The sequence below is a fragment of the Heterodontus francisci genome, chromosome 6 (assembly GCF_036365525.1).
Source record: "Heterodontus francisci isolate sHetFra1 chromosome 6, sHetFra1.hap1, whole genome shotgun sequence".
In the NCBI taxonomy this organism is placed as follows: domain Eukaryota; kingdom Metazoa; phylum Chordata; class Chondrichthyes; order Heterodontiformes; family Heterodontidae; genus Heterodontus; species Heterodontus francisci.
Genome location: NC_090376.1, coordinates 48,372,259 through 48,397,107, shown reverse-complemented (window position 1 = coordinate 48,397,107; position 24,849 = coordinate 48,372,259). Strand labels below are relative to the sequence as shown.

Genomic DNA, 24,849 nt, shown 5'->3' with positions numbered 1-24,849 from the left:
TAGAGTACTGCATACAGTTTTGGTCTCCTTATTTAAGCAGGGATATACTTCGCATTGGAGACAGGTTGGAAAACATTCACTAGGTTGATTCCTGGGATGAAGGGATTGTTTTACGAGGTAAGGTTGAGCAGGTTGGGCCTATACTCTCTGGAGTTAAGAATGAGATGTGATTTTATTGAAACATAAAAGATTCTGAGGGGACTTAATAGGGCAGAAGCTGAGAGGATGTTATCCCTTCTGGGGGAATCTAGAACTAGGGGGCATAGTTTCAGAGTAAGGAGTTGTCCTTTTAAGACAGAGATGAGAAGGAATTTCTTCCCTCGGGGTTGTGTATCTTTAGAATTCTCTGCCCCAGAGAGCTGTGAAAGCTGAGTGATTGAATACATTCCAGGCTCAGATACAGATCCTTGAACTATAGGGGAGTCAAGGGTTATGAAGGGCAGGCAGGAAAGTGGAGTTGCGGCCAAGATCAGATCAGCCATGTACCTATTGAATGATGGAGTAGGATCGAGGGGCTGAATGGCCTACCTCTGCTCCTATTTCTTATGTTCTTATATTCCACAAACAGCAATTGATGCCAGATCAATTTTAAATATTAAAATCAGAGATTGATAGACTTTTGTTATTCAAAGGGATTAAAGAATTTGGGGCAAAGGCAAGTGTACAGAATTAGATCACAGATCAGCCACAATCTCAGTGAAAGGTGGACAGGTTTGAGGAGCTAAATAACCTACTTCTGTTCTTATGTTCCTATGTCTCCCTCTGACGTAGATTATTGCAGAGAAAGTACGTAGGTGACCTGCTCTCAAACCTCTGCCAAAAGTGACCTGTAATATAAAGTTGTGTAATGCTCGTCCAGGGTGATTGCCTTTAGTTTTCCCTCCCTCCCTCTGAGCAAGTGCATATTTGTCACTTAATTCCTTTCCTGAAAGTAGAGGTGTGAAACCAGATCCTACTATTCGCTATCATAACAGCATATTGGAGTACTGGCATATTGCATCCAGTTCATTTTGTTTATCATATTTACCCATGCCGAGGTCAAAAAAAATAAAAGTTTACCTCTCTCTCCAATAATAATCATTTACATAATGGCATTCATCCAGTGTGTACAGGCCCCCTAACAGTAACCACACTGTAGGATGGGGTATAAAGGAAGAAATAATGGCAGCTTGTCAGAAAGGTACAGCGATTATCATGGGGGATTTTAACCTACATATAGACTGGAAAAATCAGATGGGCAGAGGTAGCCTAGATGAGGAATTCATAGTATGTTTTTGGATAATTTCTTGGAACTGTATGTCCTGGAGCCAACCACAGAGCAGGCTATACTAGGCTTGTTATTGTGCAAGAGATAGGATTAATGAATGACCGTAGTTAAGGCACCCCTAGGTAGCAGTGATCATAATATTATTGAATTTTACATTCACTTTGAGGGAGAGAAGAGTGGGTCCAAGACTATATTCTAAACTTAAATAAGGGCAATTATGAGGGTATGAAAGCAGAGCTAGCTAAAGTGAACAGGCAAATTAGGTTAAGGAATAGGTCAACAGAGATGCAGTGGCAGACATTTAAGGGGATATTTCAGAATACACAGAATAGATACATTCCAACGAGAAAGAAACATTCCAAGGGGAGGACCCATCATCTGTGGTTGACTAGAAGAGTTAAAGATTGTACCAAACTTAACAAAAAAGCATATAATTATGGAAAGATGGGTGGTAGGTCAGAAGATTGGACAGAATATAAAAAACAGCGAAGAATGACTAAAAGATTGATAATGAAGGAAAAACTAGAGTATGAGAGAAAGCTAGCTAGAAATATAAAAAGATAGTATGAGTTTCTATAGATATTTTAAAAAGAGTTAACAAAGTGAGCGCTGGTCCTATAGAAAGTGAGTCTAGGGAATTAATAATGGATAAGAGGAAGATGGCAGATGAATTGAACAGATATTTTACATCGATCTTCACTATTGAAGATACAAGTAACATCACAGAATTAGCTGTAAGTCAGGAAATGGGAGGGAGGGTGGAATTCAAGAAAATTACAATCACCAGGGAAGTGGTACTGAACAAATTGTTGGAGCTGCGGGCTGACAAGTCCCCGGGTCCTGATGGACTTCATCCTGCGGTCCTAAAAGAAGTGGCTAGTGAGATAGTTGATTGGTCGGTTTTAATTTTCCAAAATCCCCTAGATTCGGGAAAGGTTCCATTAGATTGGAAAATAGCAAATGTAACTCCTTTATTCAAAAAGGGAGGGAGACAGAAAGCAGCAAACGACAGGCCAGTTAGCTTAACATCTGTCTTAGGGAAAATGTTAGAAGCTACTATTAAAGATGTTATAGCAGGGCACGTAGAAAAATTCAAGGTAATCAGCCAGAGTCAACACGGTATTGTGAAAGGGAAATCATGTTTAACCAATTTATTGGAGTTCTTTGAGGGAGTTACATGTGCTGTGGATAAAGGGGAACTGGTGGATGTATTGTACTTAGATTTCCAGAAGCCATTTGATAAGGTGCCACATCAAAAGTTATTGCGAAGAATAAAAACACATGGTGTTGGGGGTAAAATATTAGCATGTACAGAAGATTGGCTGGCTAACAGTAAAGAGAGAGAAGGCATAAATGGGTTATTTTCTGGTTGACAAGATGCAAGTGGTGTGCCACAGGGACCAGTGCTGGGGCCTCAACTTATTTCAATTTATATAAATGACTCAGATGAAGGGACCGAAGGTATGGTTGCTAAATTTGATGACACAAAGATAAATAGGAAGGTAAGTTGTGATGATTGTGAAGAGGACATAAGGAGGCTACAAAGGGAGATAGATATGTTAAGTAAGTGGGCAAATATCTGGCAAATGGAATATAATGTGGGAAAATGTGACATTGTCCATTTTGGCAGGAAGAATAGAAAGTATATTATCTAAATGGTGAGATTGCAGAGCTCTGAGATGCAGAGGGATCTGGGTGTCCTGGTGCATGAATTGCAAAAGGTTAGTATGCAAGTACAGCAAGTAATTAGGAAAGCTAATAGAATGTTATCGTTTATTGCGAGGGGAATTGAATGCAAAAGTAGGAAGGTAATGCTTCAGCTATACAGGGCATTGGTGCGATCACATCTGGAGTACTGTGTACAGTACTGGTCTCCTTATTTAAGGGACGATGTAAATGCAGTGGAAGCAGTTCAGAGAAGGTTTGCTAGGCTAACACCTGGAATGGGCAGGCTGTCTTATGAGGAAAGATTGGACACGCTAGGCTTGTATCCGCTGGAATTTAGAAGAGTAAGAGGCGACTTGATTGAAACATATAAGATCCTGAGGAGTCTTGACAGGGTGGATGTGGAAAGGATGTTGCCTCTTGTGTGAGAATCTAGAACTAGGGGTCACTGTTTAAAAATAAGGGGTCGCCCATTTAAGACAGAGATAAGGAGAAACTTTTTCTTTCAGAGGGTCGTGAGTCTTTGGAACTCTCTTCCTCAAAATGCACTGGAAGCAGAGTCTTTGAATATTTTTAAGGCAGAGCTAGAGCTTCTTGATAAGCGGAGGGGGGTGGGGGGGGAAGGTGATTGGAGGTAGGCGGGAATGTGGAGTAATCACTTTATCTATGATCTTATTGAACGGCAGAGCAGGATCAAGGGGCCGAGTGGCCTACTCCTGCTCCTAATTTGTATGTTTGCATTGACATTATGATAACAGGTTTAGACAGGCAATAGATAGTATTTCTGGGGTTTCCCAAAGTAGTCACATCCCAAATAACGTTAACCAAAAAGGAATGTTCTAAATTTACCAAGATTGACAAGTGCTAGTCCATAGAGAAACTGAGCTCTGCAATCCTCATGCACAGGGCCTTTATTCATGGACCTAAGGTGCATCACACTTATGCAGACGTCTTAAGTCAGTCAGTCAGGAATTTTAATTCTGCCAGTGGAACTAGTGCTGGTTAATATATGATTAAAATATTGGCATTCGTTATAATTCAGGCTCGGATTAGTATGAAAACCTTTAATCTGAGATAATACGATTGTATATTTACCTACCTGAAGTTGCAGGTCTGCAGCAGCACAAACCTTCTTAGATTCACAGAGCCGGGAAACCATATTCTGAGGTAATGGCTGAAATGGTATTAGAGAAATGTAAAAATGTATTCATCATAATTTCTTGGAGAATTAATCTGTTTTTGAATAAAATATTAATATCTTCTATGCTATTATTTCATACTCATATGTCTCTTGGCTGCATTGCACAGTATAACCTAGAAGGCTAAAACCTCTCTTGGTGGACTCCCAATTACAAAAGGGTGGATAGTAGTATAACCCAGGGTTGTCCAACCTTTTTGGGTGGAGGGCCGCATTACTATTTTTGCTTGGCCCGGGGGACCGGTGAGCAAATTTCGAAAGAAAAAGGCATTAAAAATTTATCTTACTAATAAAAACAACAAATGTGCATTTTTGCAAAGAAGCTTTAAATGAGAAGAATAATTTACTGATTTACTTTCTCGTCACCATTTTTAAAACTGATTTAGTGACATACCTGGCATTATTTTTGCTTGCATAAGTAGTCAGTCTCTGCCCGCACACTTGATGTAGCGATGCAGTGTATTCTAAATAGGTGTCCATCTTTCAGGAGAGATCTTGATCACTCTCCCCCCTCTCCCCGTGCTCTGTGAGTGTGTGTGTCTCATTTTCTGTCCCCCAGCCCCTCCCCTCTAGGACTAGGGGATACAGATTAAAAGTTTTGTGCAAAAGATACAGGGGAATATGAGGAAGCACTTTTTTACTCAGCGGGTGGTAATGACCTGGAAATCACTGCCCACAAAGGCGGTGGAAACGGAGACGATCAATGACATCAAGAGGAAGTTAGATGGCCACCTGAGAGAAATAGGGCTATGGGGATCGAGTCAGGGAGTGGGACTGACAGCATAGCTCTGTGGAGAGCCGGCATGGGCTCGGTGGACAGAGTGGCCCCCTTCTGTGCCATAAGTAAATGACTCTGACTCTCTCTCCCCACACTCCCCTGTGTGTGTGTCTCTCTCTCCCCCCCCTCTCTGTCTCCTTCTTCCCTCTCTACCAACCCTCTTTCTCCACTCCCCGCTGTGTTCCCCACTCTCTGCCCCCTCTCTCTTTGTTTCTCTGTTCCCCCCTCCTCTCGGTGTTCCCCCTCTTCTCCCTCTCTCAGTTGTCCCTCCCATCTAACACACTTGCAGAGAGTGGACACTCAGCAGATGGTTGGTCAGTTCTTTTTAAAAACATCGCGCTGTCAGTTTCAAGCTGGCAGTTGCTGATGTCGGGTACAGCTGTTTTCCAACAAACTCGGGGTTTTCCGGCGGGCTTTTTACAAAAAAAAAAGTGAGAACCAGCTGGAAAATTCCGAATCTGTTGGAAAACGGCTGTTCCCGACGTCAGCAACTGTCGGCTTGAAACTGACAGTGTGATGTTTTTAAAAAGGCCGCTCTGGAAGAAGACGACAAAGGGAAACTTCTGATCTCCAGTCACGGTGAGGATGAGGAACAGCCCCAGGAACAGTTTACATCCACAGGCCGGATGGAAACACTAGGCGGGCCGGATTCTGGCCCACGGACCATACTTTGGACAATCTTGGTATAACCAATCCATCACCTCGACAAGTCCAAAAAACACACACCACCACATAATCAATACCTAGACAAGTCCAAAAAGTACACAACGCCACATAATTCAGCACTAGTTTCAAAGCGTATGAGAGGAAATCACACTTGCGAAATAAGGGCATATAATTCAGAGAATGGGATGGAAACATCCTTTTGGAACTGTAGAAGAACTGTACATTGCAGCTGACACAAGCTACAGTTCATTTAGAAGCACCTGATGTTGCTACTGAGTTAATGAGGTACAAGCAGGTTCAGCATCAACCTGTATTGTTGTTGGGCTGATAGATCCTAACAGGTCCTTTCTTAACCCAGGCTGAACTGGACTGCTTGCTACCTCACTGCCCTACTTGACCAGGAGATCAGCTTCTGATCCCACATCCTCGCCATCACCAAGGCCACCTACTTCCAACTCAGTAATATTGCCCATATCTGCCCCTACCTCAGCTCATCTGCTGTTGAAACTCAACATCCGTGTTTTTTTGCCTCAAGACTTGACTATTCCAAAGCTCCCCAGGCCAGCCTCTCACCTTGCACCGTCTAAGCTTGAGCTCATCTAAAACTCTGCTGCTTGTGCTCTAAATCACAAGTCCCACTTACCCATCACCCCCATTACTCATCTACATTGGCTTCTGATCCATCAACACCTTGATTTTAAAATTCTCATCCTCATTTTCAAATCCCTCCTTGGGCTCACCTCTCCCTATCTCTAACTTCTTCCACCCTCAACCTTTCAAGATACCTGCACTCCTCCAATTCGAGCATCTTGAGTATCCCTGATTTTCATTGTTCCACCACTGGTGGCCATGACTTCAGCTGCTTAGGCCCTAAGCTCTGAAATTCCCTCCCTAAAACTCTCTGCCCCTCTCTTTTTTTTTTATGATGCTCCTTAAAACCTACCACTTTGACCAAGCTTTACATCTCCCGGCCCAACATTTCCTTGTGTGGCTTGGTATCAAATTGTGTTTGATAACATTCCTGTGATGCACCTTTACGATGTTTTACTACGTTAAAAATGTTACACAAATACAAATTGAGGTTGTTGCCAAACATCTGATTTACCACATTTTAAGTTCCCACTCCCCACAGTTGGCAACAGTTCCGACTGGTTGCTCAACAATGAGAGGCATGAAATTTTGTTCTATTGAAGCAACATATTTTTGTTTCCCTGAAGTAGATTTTAATCCCCTTAGTTGTTACACCCTCAATTAAATAAACTGGTATAATTTAAGCAAACGTCTAATTTTTTTAAAATTGGGAAACTGGGGAAAGGGACAGTGTAGTGCAGGACACCAAGACTGAAAACTGTAGAAAACTAGATAAACAGACATCAAGCTTGGGCTTTTAAGAACTGAGGAAGTGAAAGCCGGGAGTGATAAGGAGTTCCAGTTTTGAGATCCCAGAAAAGAGAGTATTATAATAGTGTGGCTGACTGCAATGAGAATTTCCTGATATTCAGACACCAATACATTTTCTGTGTGAACAGATAATGGAGCAACCATCACCCTAAGATACATACATATCACCTAACCATTCCATTTTAATAAAAATAATCTAACAATTGGTGTCGCTTAGAAAAGCAGCAATGCTATTCAAAACTGCCACACCAGAATCAGCTGATTTGCCGCATAAGAAGGAAGCCTCAATCTTGCCCTGTGACAATCTGACACAGTACAATTTAAAGTTAAAGACAAATGTGTTATTGTAATGAAAAAAGCTTATTTTTGTACCATTTAGCCTTGTGACAACTGGTACATAAAAAAGGCAGTAAATAATGTTTCTGGTTTCCCAAAGTACAGTCACATCCCAAACCAAAAAATCAGTTTTCAAAATTTACAGAGATGGACAAGCCCCAGTCCAGAGTGATAATTAGCCCTGTTAGTCGACAATCTCCCCTCCTCTACCTCATCCTTTTCCCATCTGATTCTGCTCCTATGGGACTCAAATACAAATTGTGACATCACTACACCAGTTACCATTTCTCATTACAATATTTAAATAATAGCAAGCATAATTTTTTAAAATGTACTTGTTTTCCCTCCCTCCTCAACGAGGTCACTAAATCACAATACACTAAAATTAACACCAGTTTTTAAATGGTTGTTCGGTATACTAAAAATAATCTATAAGCAAAGACATTAATCCATTTTGACAAACTTGTTGCCCTGCTGTTCAGTAGGACGAATTTCTATTTCTGCCCATTGTCAAACAAGCCGACAAGCTACTGTGGTGATCTCATTCATAGTCAATGTGTAATGATTGAAAGAGAGAAATACAAAATACTTAATTTTTTATTTTCTCTTATCCTCATTATTTTGTTATCTTTAATATAATTATTTATGTACCAACAAGAGCTGACGGAACAGTAATATTTGGCATCTTCAAATGTAGGACCAGCTGAACTAAGAGACCAAAATTCTGTTCTTGAATCCGACATTCTTTGTTAAGCATTTAGTTGGCATCTTTTGCCATTTATGTTTTATTTTTACAGTGACATAGACAGTACTGGAACACTGTTGTTTTAAAATAAAGCTCATTGAACTTTTTAGTGCAACTTTTAAGTTATGAATATACACATAGTAAAAATGAAATCTGTACTTTGAGTTATTGTGAATTATCAAGAATGAGGTGATAATATCTGTCCTTCTTTGTCCCCAGTTAAAAATGTATTTTTCTATGCTGAACATACTGTGATCTGCCTTGAGCTGATCCCCCATTTTACCTCCATATGAGGAAACAGCTAGTCGCCACCTCCAAACAAAACGTCCAAATTTACTAAATTGCCACGTGGGCAAATCAATAGTGTGAATCCATGACCTACCACTGTGCAGCTTTTGTAAACATGGCAAAATTTATATATGCAACAGCTGTATCTGGCTACAATTCTTTATTTTCCATGCATTTAGAAGGGAAAATAGTTTATAATTTTCTATTTCGAGCCAGTTAACAGAAAACTTCTTGGATTAGGTAGTCACTTAATTCAGTGAATTGCAGCCATGAAATTACATTATGTTCAACGACTAAGTAATTTACTCATGGAAAATCTGCACATATCATCTGCAAATGTTTTCATGCTGCAAAAATGCTGTGAAATTTTTATAACTGAACATCTGCATTCATGCGATAAAGGGGACTTGAGGAGCATTATTAAAAAAGCAATTAAAAGTCTGGAACCACATTTTGGTAGAAACATGCATTGTACTGAAATTCCGCTGTAAAGGTTCTAGCAGTAATTAAATGATTAATAAGGCTGGAGGCAAAAAACAGAAAAAGCAAAAAGCAAGAGAGTCATCACTAATCGAGATTCAGATAGCGAGTAACTATTTAAGCATCAGCTTTCCCTTGCAGAAAACACTGGGATAGTTGACTAATGTGTAATTGCAAAATGCTTGTATTCCAACAGCTTCTTTGCTCTAAAATGTTTTTTCTTCATTGTTCAATTTATCTCCCACATATCAGCAAAGTGACTCAGTCATCTAATAAAAGACTTACATTTATATAGTGCCTTTCAATGACCACTGGACATTTCAAAGCACTTTACAGCCAATGAAGTACTTTTGAAGTGTAGTCACTATTGTAATGTAGAAACCGCGGGAGCCAATTTGCACTCAGCAGTAATGTGATAAGCTCCCACGAACAGTAATGTGATAATGACCAGATATCTGTTTTTTGTGATGTTGACCGATGGAAAAACATTGGCCAGGACACCGGGGATAAGTCCCCTGCTTTTCTTCGAAATAGTGCCATGGGATCCTTTGTTCTTCTTCTTCTTCTTTGGCCTCCTTGTCTCGAGAGACAATGGGTAAGCGCCTGGAGGTGGTCAGTGGTTTGTGAAGCAGCGCCTGGAGTGGCTATAAAGGCCAATGATTGAGCTGGACTTATTACCCGTAACTGCTGCCTTCCGTGTTGTTTTGGTCGCTGTGAGGCGACTATGGAGTGACCTCTCCATGGCGCATGCCTGGGCGAATGTATGGAGGTTGAGAGTTGCCCAAGTGTCAAAACCCCCCTCTCGGCCTTTCTGGTGGGGTCCAAAGGAGTGCAGGGCATGACGCTTGGCACTGGTATGGCTGCAGGAACTGCCGGAAACATGCCAAAGGTGACACATGAGCGACTACGGGGTTCCGCTCCGGATTTTCTGTTAGGGTTTACTCCCTTAGCCTTGGTCTCTCCCGAGACGCCCAAAGGCAGTGGGGTTGTTAGGGCCCCTACAGAGGGGTATTACAAACTAACAAATTACTTATTATAAACTAACACTTAGCTTTATTAGAACCCTTCTTTGTAGTATGGTAAAGTGGTCCTTTACGTCCACCTAAGAGGGCAGACGGGACCTCTGTTTAACATCTCATTTGAAAGACTGCACCTCCGACAGTGCAGCACTCCCTCTAGAATGTCAACCTTGATATTTGTGTTCCAGCTCTGGAGCTGGATTTTACCAAGCCCACAATGTCAGGCTTCATGGCAGGAGGGTGGAAGATGGTTCCGGCAGCGGTCCGTCACGGAGGCAGACACTGGGAGGGCCTGGCCCGATCCTCCCGGTAACGGCAAGGCTCTGTGGCATCCGCCCCCCCACCACTGGGCGACAGGACCAGGATTTAAATATTTAAATTACTGATATGCATAAATTTAAATCAACTTACCTTTAAGAAGCCAGCAGCCAGCACTCCCGCGCTTTAAATTCCCTGTCCAGGCAAAGGTGGCGTGCCACTGGTGAGGAGGGGGAAGGAGTTAGGATTTTCAGTGTGAGTGGTGGTGGTGGGGGGGGGGGCCGGGGGGAATGAGGTATGGGGTCAAATAAACATAATGGGTGAAGGGATGGTGGGAAGGGGTGAATTTTAACCTTTGTGCAGTCTGGGGAAGGGAAGGTCAGATTTAAAAGGTAAGTGTTTTTTTTGGGGGGGGGCAAATAGTTAATGTAATTGTTATTGGGGGGGATGGGAAAGGGACATTAAAAATTTATTTGATAACTTTTGGGGAACGTAGCTCTTTAAAAATGATGTTGGCGCCTGCGCGGTGGCACTGGATGCACTGGCCACTCCCTCTATGTCATCGGGTGGCTGCTCCGCCCCCTCCATTTAAATTAGCCCCCGCGTGAAATATCACAGGGGCTCAGCGACGGCGCATCCGCGCGGGAAGACCGGCGATATCGGAGCGCTCCGCCGTGAATGGCGGCGTGCTCATAAATTTCTGCCTAATATGTCATGCACAGACCATGTCATCCAAATTACAAGCTACTTATGAAGAAAGTTTTTTTTTAATAGGCAACTCGCTGCTACCTCTTTATCCCACTGTAGCAGCACCCCAAGATGTCACTGCTCCGAGACTGGTGCAAGCCCTTTGGTATCTGTAGATGATTTGACTTTTGATAAGTGAACGCAAGCTTGAATTTTGCTGGTAAGAGAGAAGTACAAGGTTTGGCCAACAGCGAGGAGGACTACAAATGATTTCAGAAAATATATACATGTAAGTGGAATAGGCAAAACTAATGGCAGATGAAATTTAATGTGGCTGAGTGAAGCCAACAAGTGGGTTGTGGCGAGGGGCCGGAAAATGCCTCCAGGAAAGGCCCGCCACAGGCCTCGGTGCCGTGAAGGCCCGGTCCAATATTGCTGGGGGCGGCAGGGCCTCATGGTGGTCCCCCACGCCGCTCGGCGACGGAAGCCCAATTTAAATATTTTAATTAATTCATGAATTTAAATAAACAAATTAGTGACCTTCAAGTTCCCGCTGCGATATTGGTGCCGGTGATCAGCACTCCTGCGCCTTCGGAACCCCATCTGGGGGAACCGATGCGGAACACTGGTGGGGAGGGGGCAGCAGGGTTAAAATCATCTCATTGGTGGAGGGGATGGTGGGAAGGGGTAAAGTGTAAAGTTGAAGCATTTTGGGCGGGGGGGGGGGAGAAGAAGGTCAAGTGGATAAGGGAAATGCTTTGAGGGGGGCAGATGGCAAGGAATTAATTCTATGGTTAATTGGGGGGGGGGGGAAAAGAGGGGTAAAATAAATGTTTTTAATTTTTCTCCTTCAATCTGTCTTTAAATATTTAAATTGAAACGTAGCGCTCAAATCCCTTTAAAAATGGTGTCAGTACCTACGCAAAGCCTGTTGACACCATTGCCAGGGACAGACAGCCCTGCCACCTCCATGTCATTGGGGTGGGTGTCCGCCCCGGCTATTTAAATGAGCCGCTGTGCTTAATATCACGGTGGCTCCGCGATCTGCGGTCTGCCAATTTCACCCACCAATTACGGCAGCAGGACCATAAATTTTGCCCCAAGCTGGGAGTACACATACCTAGGATTCATAAATCATAGGTCCTCGAACGTGAGAGTGTAGACAGATAAAGCCAGGAAAAAGGTCAATAGAATTTTGGGCTTAGTGCACCAGAGGAGAAGTGGTGATGAATGTTTGCAAAACGTTGCTCAGGTCACAGTTAAGAGTACGTTGTGCCGTTTTCAGCACCCTGTTACACAAAGAACATTAAAGCATAGTGGATTCACCAAGCTGATGCGAGGGATGGGAAACTATAGTTTTAAAAAGAGACCATCTCTATGAATTCCATAAAGAAAAGGTGATAAATAGCAGGGCTGTAATTGATTTCGGCAACGTTTATTTGAACCTTAAGTGTGATTACTGCCTTGTAATCAATTTTGTGTTTTAAAAATTTTCCATGGAATATTATTGAAGCATCGGAATAGTAGTCACACTAATCTCTGTACCTGTCCGGTCTGGTAATGTCTTGCAAACTGCTTCACCACACGATAATCACTGGCAAAGTATTCCATCAAAATTGAAGGAACTTCTGCAAAATCTGTAGGACATCTTGTACCTGAAAAAAGAAAAATACTGTCCTCCACAGGAAATTTGGTTTTAGCATTAAAACACAGACTAATTAGATGAAATATGCAGGATGCTGAAGAATTCAACAGGACTGAAGCCTGCAACTATAAACAAAGCTAGTGTAAGTACTATTGACAAAGGTAGATTACTACTTAGGAGAAACCATGCAGAACATATTCTCCATGACAGGGGTATTAGAAAACATCTGTTTAGATCGAAATAGGAAATTGCAGTTTTGGTATACATTGTTCTTGAGTTACTTCTCTTGCTAATCAATATCCCTTCTATTATTTTTGTTAAAGTTTTGCCTAAAACTGCACAAATACCTCAATATTTCACTTTACTGCACTTGTCATTTGTTTATGAAGATGATGCAATAAAAATAAAAATAATGTGCATGAATATATAGATGTTTAGTATACAAAAAATATACTGTAGAGTTTTCTACAATTAACACCTAGGAGATACTGAAAGAGAACTTAGCGGGTTGCTTCAATTTATTCAACTTGTCTGATGCGAAACAAAAATGAAACTGGAAAATCCCCAACATTACTTATATAATCCTAAGCATTATGGCTTTCAAATCCACTGTATGAGTTTTTTTTTTAAAACAGTGCTAAAAATAGCCGAGCAATCCTCCACTAAAATGGTACAAGTACTGTCCTGAATGGAAATGGTCTACCTGTTACATGTTGATATCTGGTTCGGCCCAGCATGGAATGCATTGCATGACCCATTTCATGGAAGAGATTCTCCATCATCCCTGGGGTTAGGAGTGTTGGGGAGGACTTTGTTGGATGAGGCAGACTGAGCATCAGTACCACAACAGGAAGCTGGTACTTCCCATTCTCCAACAATCGGCCACCCCGAATTGTAAAGTGACAGTCCTTAAGAGAATGCAAAATAATTTTATTCAATATTGTTTTCATGCATTACAGTATCTAGAAATTCTCACTGACAAGACAATATATGAGACACAAAGCCAGTTCATTGCTGATGAAGATAATGATAACAATTCAAACTAAAAGACTAATTTTTCAAATTTTAACAGTAGACTTTAATTGTACTGTTTTTGTTTAACAAAAAAGCATTTTTAAATACTTTCTGTCCTTGAAGGGAGAGGTCTTCTACTGCTCCAACACTGGCTTTGTGGTAAAATACGTAATCAAGAAAAGTTAGTGAAATAAAAGGAAACTAGAATCACTTAAATTTGCTAGGAGGAAATTATACAAAGTGAAAAAAAAAATCAGTTCTAATTTATTCATTTCTTTTTGAGCACATATAGCTCTCTAGTGAAAGACATGCATGCTTTTAATTCAATTTTTGTTCCGCATGACCTTCAAGATGGGTAGAAGGCAAACTGGGATACAGGCCTGGAGGCCTGTGGTGTAAGGTCAGGGGGACATGGAAATGAGGATGGGATCCTGAATTCAATGTGTAAGGGAAAGGGAATAAATAGAAATGAGTGAGGACAATGTTGATGGGTGGGTTAAATTTCAATGGGAATCTACTAGTTGTGAGCATAGTGCAATAGATGATTTGCAGCTTCTATGTGGTGGAGTTTGTTAGGCTAGTGAAGAGTGTGTTAGGAAAATTGAGTCTTGGGATGATAAATAAATGGATAAAAGTTTCAATGGGGGTAATGTAAAGGCACAGCCAAGTAATATTGCAGGCACTGGACATTTAGCTGAGGACGGGGAGAGGCGTTGGGGAGATGGAATGTATAAGGAGAGGCAATGGTATGCAGTTGTTGGTGGAATCCAAATAAAATAGCTTTGGTTTTGTCACTGTTAAGTTGGAGAAAGCTCTGGCTCAACATCTTGTCAGGTAAGCAATCAGCTCAGGGTGATCATAAAGTTGAGGGTGACGAGAGTTAAAACTGGGTGTAGTCAGCATGCATGGGGAAGCTGACCACATGCCTATGGATAATGTCACCAAAGAGGAGCATGTAGATGAGGAATAGGCTAATTGGTGGCATTTTTACACTGCCACTGTGCAAAAAAAAGTTATTTGGCCATCAAGCCCATTCCTTCCAATGGATCATATTTGGCTTAAACTGTCAGGGATTTTCCCACCTTATTTAATTTCCTGAGTGAGGTAAATAACCAGAGATAAATTGTTCAATAAGTAAAAGCCCTGAAAATGTTCTCCCGCTCTGAAGTTATTAAAGCATAAAAGCTAGGATAATAATGTAATAGTACTATTTACATTGTTCAGCCTGTTCACCACCACTTCACAGATGATATTTCAATTGTCCGAACAGAAGTGAAATTATGTTAATAAAGTCTTTGAACAATACCTTGACTTAACTCTTAACCGTCAATTGTTTTTCTAAAGACTTATCCAGCTTTTCTATATACCAATTTCCTCTACTATTCTTTCTCTCCTAAACACGGCAACTAATGTTGAAATACAGTTCTTATGCCCTGACAGCCCTCATGAACCTCAGTTATCCTTATGTATTCAAAGATGGTGGGGGCTGAACAATGGGCATCACAGACCAGAACGATACTGTCCTCACCTGAACTCTACTCACACACATACACACACAAACAAATCTTGTTTTAGCATGGTCATTGGATAGCAATCAGGATTGGGAAACTGCTTGATTTTTTCTGTGCCTGTACAAAAGCCAATTTTAGCATCCTGCCTCCCCACCCAGCTATTTCAAACAGTAATTACTTGCTTTTAATGGCAAAATATTCCAGATGTTTATTATGTGGCCTTCAGAGAGGGAGAAACGGAGAGAATTTCTACTCAAGCTCATTAATTTTGAGTTCCTGTCTGTGATTTTGTACATTACAAACAACTAGCATTTAAAACGAAAAATGCTCTTTTTGCCAAGTATGAAATAGCAAGTAAGAGTTAGATACTGTATGAACTGAACTCTATTAGGCCACTTAACTGTAAAGGATTCCTTTTGATGGCTACCTAATTGAAATGTTTGAGTGCAGTATTTAATAGACAAAAATGTAATTTATGATTACAGTTTGCTGTCCAAATAAGCAGACTGTCATATAATTAGTTACAAATGATTATCCCACTGTATATGAAAGTGTGAAGGCATAACATTTTGGTTACCTGACTGCTTCAAAGAGCTTGTCAAAACTTACGAAAAATATTGTTTTTACTGGTAATGTTACTGCACCACAGCTTTCTATTCACATTTATTATCATACGTACAAAGACTTCATGAGCAGCACTGAGAGAGAGAGAGAGAGAGAGAGAGAGAGAGAGAGAGAGAGAGAGAGAGAGAGAGAGAGAGAGAGCACAGACTGAAAAATAGGGTTTAAGGACAGATGCAGTGTTAACTTGGAACTTTTCTCAAATAGGAACATCCAATCCTGTCAAGTCTTCTGGAGTTTGCTCTAATTACATGGAGTGTGCAGCTGAGTGTCCTACAAGGAGCTGACTAAAGTTGAGAGGGGGATGGAGGGGCAGAAAATCTGCAGGAACTAAAGCCCTTCAAGGTTTCAAAGGGATTTTACTCAGAGATAAATGAGTACACGCAGAACAAAACATTTTGCAAGCCTTTCCAAAAGCTGCTTGAGCTTCACCACTTATGGTATTGATTCCACATCCAAAAGTGGCAGGCTTGTACCACTATATGGCAAAAACAAACATGCAGGGAGGAAATTGAGCCTATGGGCAAGTGATGGTGCAATATAGGGCTGGAATTTATATTTCCATCGCTGGGCAATCTGCCCGCTGCGGAGCCGCTGCGATATTAAGCGCAGCGGCACATTTAAATAGCAGGGACAGACCACCAACCCAGATGACACGGAGCAGGCGGGTGGTCCGTCCCCGGCAGTGGTGTTAGCCGCCTTTGCACAGGCACTGATGCCATTTTTAAAGGGCTTCGAGCCCTACATTTCAATTTAAATATTTAAAGGTATAGTGATTTCAAAACAAATTAAATAAATTGATCCTGACCATCTCCCACCACCCCCAATAACTATGGAATTACCTGCCCACTCCACCCCAAAACACTTACCTTGTGTACCTGACCTACCCCCCCGCACCGAAGTTCATGAACTTTACCCCTTCTCACAAGCCCTTACACCAATTAAATGACTGACGCCATTCCCCTCTCCCCCCGCACTGAAAAACTAGCCCGCTCCCTCCTCCCCACCAGTGTTCCACCTCGGATCCCCGCACAGGTGTGCCGGCCACCAGCACCAATATCGCTACGGGACGGACGGCAGCAGCGAGAAGGTAATTTATTTGTTCATTTAAATTATTTTACATATTTAAATTTGACTCCCGTCGCCGAGCGGCATGGGGTCCTCCATGAGGCCTCGCCGCCGCCAGCAATATCAGGCCAGTACTTCCCGGCATCGATACCCGTTGCGGGCCTCTCCCAGAGACATTTTCCACCCCACCTGCCTCCACCTGCAAAATTCAGCCCACAGCATTTAAAATCTTCTTTTTAATAGATGGCCAAGTTGAAGGAGCTGTTGCATGAAATGGCTGAGGAATGTTGGCTTAGGCACTCCATTGCACCTTTCCCAGAGGGCAGTAGTGCAGTATGACTGGCAGAAGATGGCAGTCAAGACCAGCAATGTATGGTACTACCACTTTCCCCTCACAAGGACATCACAAACAAAATCATTCTAACACAACTGCATGCTGATTGGTCAGCTACCGATACACAAAATGGACTGACAGTTGAGCACATCTGATAATGCACACGTATCTTCAACTTGCATCTCAAGATTACTCTGCTTGGATAACAAATTGGTACCCAATACAAAAGAGCAGGCCCAAACTGGAGCCACTCTGTTGAGGCCAGCTTGATAATAAGAGCATTGAGGGAATAAGAGAAAGTGAAGCTCAAAGCCTTCTCCAACCTCAAGTCGACGACTGAGTGTTGCAAACTGGCACATTCCAGGGTCCAGAACTAAGTGCTGAAGGATACATTAAAGCTTGGAGCAGCCATCACAAAGGCTCTGTGGGGAAAGGCCACTGTGTAAGGCCCTCCGCCATAGGCTGGAACCCATGTAAAATCCCTCGGGCTGTATGCACCAGAGAATGTTTGACTTGTAAATGTACACTGTAAATATAACCTGTATTGGCAAGTGTAGTGAGGCACCTCATGTACTGTATTGAAAGAAACTGATCTGTATTACACTTTATGTAATGTCAAACTTGAATTATGTAAATTTTTAAAAAATTTTATGAACAATGTATATTTTTGGAATAACAACACAGAGTAACTTGCAATGTAGTCTCTACTTGGTAAAGTGCCTTCAAGCCATTTCTGTCATTTGTGGCCTGGAACTGCAACACTGCCAGTGGAACTAAGCAGGACCACACAACAACAACCTGGTGTTGAGAAGGTAACATATGTGTGGAAGAGAAAGTAGCAGGGTGCTGAACGAACAAAAGAAATCTTGTCTGAATGGTTACATGGCTGGCACCAGTGATCCTCTATACTTCGGGCAACTGTGCCATACTCTGGTGCACTGTGGTTGTCTCTTAACTGCCCTCTGCAGTGGCCTAGCAAGCCATTCTATTCAAGGGCAATTTGGGATGGGCAATAAATGCTGGCCTAGCCAGTGACACCCACATCCCATGAATGAATAAAAAAATTCAGTGGGAAGTGTGATGAGAGTTGGTTGTGCTGACAAATGCATCAGTTGTGTGTTGGTACATGTGTGTGAAGCATATAAGCTGATACTGCAGATCGATCCTATGCAAGAACAGAAAGGTTGAAAAGATGAGCGTGGTGTTGATTTTTATGGCCATTGCAGTTCTGTGTCTATGGTTCAGGATTACATAGAATTGAAAAATAGAAACAGGGCCCAACCAGACCATATTGGTGATAATCCTCCAAACGAACAGTCATCCTACTGTCATGTGCACATCCTGTTCCCATACCCCTCTATCCTTCAGCCACCTATCTAACCTACACTTAAAATTGACAATGTTTGCAGCTTCAATTACTCACTACAATTGTACATTTCAGAGTGTGACAATCCACTGTGTCTAAAGGTTTCTCCTGTTCTTTGTTCTAAATCTCTTACATGGTGACTCCACTACAGTACGGAGGGAGTGCTGTACTGTCAGGGGTGCCATCTTTCGGAGGAGACATTAAACCAAGGCACACCGGCCTGGCAATGATATTTCCTACGCACTGGGACCAAGCAGAAGGACGGAAAAGACTCGTTTTCCCCAATTGTGTACATTTCTACATTCCTTTGATTGGACAAATGCCTCCACAGACTTTCCAGTAGTTGAGGGGTCTAGAATGAGGGGGCATATAAGACTAAATGTAAAAGAAGGACTTGCACAAACCGCAATGAGATAATGGTCAAAGAATCTGCTGTTTGGGGTTGTTGGTTGTATATTGACTCGGGCGCAAAGAGAGATTTCCCCTGCTCTTCCTTTAATAGTGCCATGGGATTGTATTCATTCACCTGCAAGATCAGACAGAGCCTTGGTCTCATTCTACAGACGGAACTTCTGATAGTGCAGCACTCTTTCAGTGAAGTGTCAGTCGAGATTTTTTACTCAAGTCTCTAGAATTAGAGGTAAGAGTCTACCACTGAGCCAAGGCTGACACCTCTCCTGTACTTTAATGGCCTTCCAATATTGCTAAACTCTTGCAAATGCTTTAACTACAATTGCTTTCCAGTGATTATGCAGGTTATAATTGGATGCTTTTGTTTCCACCTACTTATTCCCTACATGTTCTAATGCCAAAACTAAAACAAAACCTTCCAAAAGAAAACTTGAGAAAAGGCCTCTACACCTTTGAGCTTCTTCACGATTGGAGTTTCCCTTTTCATTCACTCTAGGTGAGGCATTGAACACAGCACAATCTCAATCCCATCCTAAAAGGATGGAAAATCACATCAGATCATGTACAAAAGCACTTAGGCTGGCATTCTAGGCCATTAAGATGATCATGCATGGTACAAACAAACAGGAATCCAGACTACTGTGTGTCATGGAACTAAGCCTGCCATCTGAATGAATAGAAGACACAGTAGGCACCTATTTTCTCTCTAGTAAGCAACGATCTAGGATTGCGGTTAATTGTTAGATCAGGATGCATTAACCCAAGTACAACAGAGAATAGAAGATACAGGTTTCAGTTTGATAGAGATGTGATCTGATTATGGGAACTTCGCCAACCCATTATGTAAGAAAAAGTCAGGCACAGAGGAAATAAAAATTGGAAGAAGCCTGAACCATAACAACGTCCTCTAGTTTTAAGTAATTTATTTGCATCTGCATTATACATGCCTTTCAGCATTTTGAACAATTGGATGAGTCCCTGCCTGATTTCTTTACCTCCACTTCAAATAGATTGCCCTAGAATCCTTAAATCACCCTTATGATTTTTTGACCGTCTCCAACACAATGTCCTTTTTTGAAATTATGGTGCCCAAATTAGCTCTCAATATTCCAAATAAAATTTACTAATGAGTTATTTAAGGTTAAAATAGCTAATCAATTGTCATTGCAAATTATATCAAACTGCACAATTAGCAACGATTGACAACTGGCTCACTTGTCTCAATTGTGGAGATCATGTATTCTAAAAGCTTTTTCTTCCACAAAACGCAAAGAGCACCTATGTCCATCTATTTTCATGTTTTGCTGTGCAAACATTTGAACTAACTTTCCTATTCAAATGCTATACCAGTTCAAATGGTTTATGACATAGCAAAACATCATTGTGAATTTATAATAGAGGTATGTGCACTCTATGTGATGTACTTATGAACATAAGAACAGGAGTAGACAATTCAGCCCCTCGAGCCTATTTCACTATTCAATTAGATCATGGCTGTTCTGTATCTAAACTTCATCTACCAGCCTTGGTTCTGTAACCCTAATACCATTGCCGAACACCTAGCTTCAACAACTTTTTGGGGGAGAGGTCCAGATTTTCACAGCCTATTGTGTGAAGGAGCGCTTTCTGACATCACCACTGAACAAGCGAGCTCCAATTTTATGTTATGGCAGGGGTGAGAGTGACCAAAGACCAAAAAGGTTTGAAAATTAGTGGCCAACAACAAAAAAGTCTATAATTATTTTTTTGACAAGGAATCATGTAATTATAGCACTGTTAATGATCTGTAATGACTGCAAATACTTCCAGGCCACTTCAAATATGTAGGAACATTAGTTTTCCCTTTGCTTACCTTTGATTGCTGTCAAGACGGTGGATCAATCCACTTGTATAAATTCACCAAAGTGGCCTCGGCATTCCAACATTTTTGCAATTAATATAGGAAGTACATCATATAATTATGAAGGATCAGTAAATGTTAACACCAGAACTGTCAGTTCCGATTTTTCTTAAAGCCCGCCAGAAAACCACAAAGTTGCCCAAAGGTCGGAAGCAGCAGTTCCTACTTGCAGCAACTGTCAGTGAAACTGACGGTTCTGATTTTTTTTTAAAGCAGGTCTTTTGGGTCTGCAGGTCGAAAACTGCAGGGGTGTCTAAACCTTTTGTGTGAGGGGCCACATCACAATTTTGGCCTGCATAAGGAGCTAGTGAGAAAATTTCAGAAAGATAAAGGCATGAGAGTTTTATTTTACCATTAATCATAACAAAAAAAAGCACTTTTTTGTGAACAATCTTTAAATGAAAAAACTAATTTATTAACTTACTTTCTTGTCACTATGTTGAACACTGGTGTAGTGAAATACCTGGCAGTGTTTTTGCTTGCACAAGCAGTCAATGTCTGCCCGTACACTTAATGTAGTGATGTGGAGTATTCCGAATAGATGTCCAACTGTCGGGAGTGATCTTGATCTCGTTCTCCCCTCCCCCCACCCCACCTCCAGTGTGTGTTTCTCTCTATGTCTCTCGATCCCACCAGTCTCTCTCCCCCTCAGTCTCCCTCTGCCCAATCTCTTTGTCTCTCTCCCCCCACTGGTCTCACTCACTGGCTGGAATTTCATGACCCTCGCAACGAGAGGGCTGGTGGCTGCCCTGCGGTGGGGGGGTGTGGGGGGTGCAGGGTGGGCAGTTCCACAGACCCTCCCTCCCCTGTTGCAATTTTATGCAGGGCGGCAACAGCAAGAAACAGCCTGCCCATCCAAGCCAATCAAGGCCCTTAAATGGACAGTTAACTGCCACTTAAGGGCCTACTCCTGCCGCCACGGGTATTTTACCCTCGAAGAACCCCGCCTGGCAAAACCAGGCAGCCTTCTTGTGGGCTTGGGAGGGGTGGGGGCCCTCCTGATCGGACACCCTGTGCCCCACGGAGGGCCGCCCCAAAAGACCCAAACCACCGCCCCCACCCCCCCCAAAACAACCCCCCTTGACTTGCCCGGCCAATTGTCCCCAGCCAGGCCCCAAAATGTTAACTGATTTCCGGGGCCGTCCTTCTTGTTGACTCCGGTGATTGAGTGTAGTCCCATCAGCGACCATCACTTCTGGTGGCACTGCTGAGACTAACAGCCGCCGGCCTGCTGATTGGCTGGCAGCTCCATTAGGTGAGACTTTCTGCCTCAAGGAGCTGGAAGTCCCGTTAAGACCAATTAAGGGCCTGGGGAGCAAAGAATCCCAGCCTGGCGGAGTCAGGCTTGCCACTGACTTTTCAGCAGGTGGGTGGAGCCTCCCGTCCAACATAAAATTCTGGCCGCTCTCTCTCTCTCCCCCCAGTCTCACTCACTCTCTCTCACCCACTATACTCACTCTCTTCCCTCAACCTCTCCCCCCCACCCCCCAGCCTGCTCTCTCCCCCACCACCCGTCCCTTTCCGATTTTGAAGTACAGACCAGCTTTAATAATAAAATCAGAACAGTCATTGAAGGTAATTTTTTTTTAAAAGCCAGCCGTCATTTGATGGAAATTTCTCATCCCTGGTTATGGACTCTTTCAGCAGGGGAAATAGTTTATCTCTAGCCACCCAATCCAATGCTTTAATCATCTTAAACCACTTCAATTTTAATGTTCTATATTCCTTGGAATACAAGACTAGTCTATGCAGCCTTCTTAACCCGGATATATTCTGGTGAATCTGCACTGCACTTCTACCAAGGCTAATATATCCTTCCTGAGATGTGTTGTCCAGAACTGAAATGTAGTACACCACATGGGGCCTAACCAGATCTCTGGACAGTTATAACATAACTTCCACCCTTTTGTATTTCAGTCCTCTTGAGATAAAGTCCAGCATTCCATTAGCCTATTTAATTATATTTTATACCTGTCCAATAGTTTTTAGTGATTTCTGCACTTGGGCCCCTAAGTCTTCCTGCTTATCCAAAGTTTCTATATTCTTGCCATTTAGAAAATACTCTGATCTGCTAATGTTTTGCCCGCTCACCTAATATATCAATGTCCCTATGCTACTTTCTGCTCCCATCTACATTATTATCTGTGCCACCTAACAATGCCCTCAGCAAATTTAGATATATGACTCTCTATCTCATCATCCAAGTCATTTACAAATATAGAAAAACTGCAGCCTCAGTACAGGGAACAGCACGAGTTACATCCTGGCAATTTGAGTACATATCTGTAATTCTACTTCCTAACCAATTCCCTGTCCAAGCCAATAGGTTGCCTCCAATTCCATGTGCTCTCACTTTTATTAACAGTCTCTTATATGGCCTCCTGGAAGTCTATATAAATAACATCCATAGATTGTCCCTCAGCTACCACATAAGTTACCTCCTCAAAGAATTCAACTAGGTTCAGTAGGCACGATTTACCCTTTACAAATACATGCTGGCTGTCTGATATTTGGCCAAATGCCAAATGCCACTCTGTCCCTAGTAACTTCCTGCAACTGATGTTAGACTAATCGGATTATAATTTCCTAGTTATCTCCCTTACTCTTAAATAATGGAGTGAACATATTTAGTCCAAAGACCTAATTGTTTGGTATAACATATATATGACAAAAAATATTAGTGAAAACATACCTGATTGGGTTTGTCAGATCTGTGGAAGAAATCACAGTAAATGTATCCCATAAGTCCATCAGTTTCATCAACCACAGCCTAGCAAAGAAGGACACCATTGATCATTCAAACAGAATTTTGGAACAATTTATTTTAAAGAATAAATCTTCATCAGGCATCAATATCTCATTCAGGCTGTTCAAAAGAGGTTGTTCGTTGCAGTTTCTAAGAGTGTACCCCATCTGAAACACACACACGTGACTTTACAAAAATTTATATACATTGAAACTTCTAAATTGAAGTATTTTATAAATAGAACATGATCACCAAAAATTAAATCATAAACTTGATCAGGCAATTCATTCATTTTTGTGGAAACAATGAAAAAACAAGGAAAGCTAGATCAAAAAGAACCTCTCTAATTTGAATCATTACTCATTTCATTTTACATTAGGATCCACAATTTTCAGCTGCCACTTAATTTTGAGCCCATCACCCCCATTAATCTGCCTAGGGTTGTACCATTTATAAAACTAAACACCATAAATCATAAGAAACTAAAAATACTAAATCTAACTTTTAAAGTTCTTCATGCTTAAGTGCAATCCATATCTAGACCTCAATGGAGTAAGCACATTACAAGTCTTTCAATATTAAAATTGTGTCTGAACTTTAACACTATTTGTTATCATTACAGGAACTTAAATCTCAATAAGGTGGACCACAACCATTTATAATAGGAATTTTACTACAATTCAAGTCCTTCAATATATTAACTCACCAGTTTTTGGACATCGTCAGACCAGACTTCACCTTTTTCTGGCTCTTCTACACATAGTGTGACACCTAACAGCTGGGTGAAAAGCAGATTCAAACCGTCCATACAGGCCCCCAAAGAAAAAAATGGGCTATACAGACTAGGCTCTATGTTAAACCTGAAAATGAGACCAATGAAAGCATTAGAAACTCTATTTTTAAAAACAATGGGCTGAGCTACTTTCCTCAAGCAGTGCAAGAGATCTCAGTCGATATGAATACATATTGTCTCATTACTTGTGCCAAATATGATACAGGTTAACTATAATTTGCTTTCCATAGAATGAAAATACAGCATGCAGAAGAGAAATAAAACATTTTCTTTCTTTATTATCTCCTTTTGTAAGAGCACAACACTGCTGAACTGAATCCATTACTGGCTACAACAAAATTACACAAGGAATCCTTGAAAAAGAGCAGAATAATGATCATAGTGACCCTGATTTTTTTTAAAAATGTTTAATACAACACCGTTCTTTTGTATTCTATCTTTGCAAACTTTCCAAAATACAACACCATTCTTTTATATTCTATCTTTGTAAACTTTCCAAAAACAAGTATTAAATGCAAAATTTACACAGATTTAGACTGAACTACTATAGAAATTAAACACGGAAACAGGTCATTTGGCCCAACTGGTCCATGTTGGTGTTAATCTTACACATGAGCAATTGTCCTAATTACGCACCTGCTCTGTTCCAGTA

At 41.5% G+C, this 24,849-nt stretch overlaps 1 protein-coding gene across 1 annotated transcript in view; it reads right to left on the bottom strand.

Moving 5' to 3' along the window:
• Positions 1-24,849, bottom strand: part of LOC137371293 (mitochondrial intermediate peptidase-like) — a 252,397-nt gene that overhangs the window by 73,303 nt on the left and 154,245 nt on the right. The window contains exons 12-16 of the mRNA XM_068033632.1: positions 24,111-24,297; positions 23,351-23,428; positions 13,137-13,341; positions 12,334-12,443; positions 4,032-4,106 (exon numbers count right to left, since the gene is read on the bottom strand). Of these exons, the coding sequence (XP_067889733.1) occupies positions 4,032-4,106; positions 12,334-12,443; positions 13,137-13,341; positions 23,351-23,428; positions 24,111-24,297 (655 nt within the window). The remainder of the gene's footprint in view (positions 1-4,031; positions 4,107-12,333; positions 12,444-13,136; positions 13,342-23,350; positions 23,429-24,110; positions 24,298-24,849) is intronic.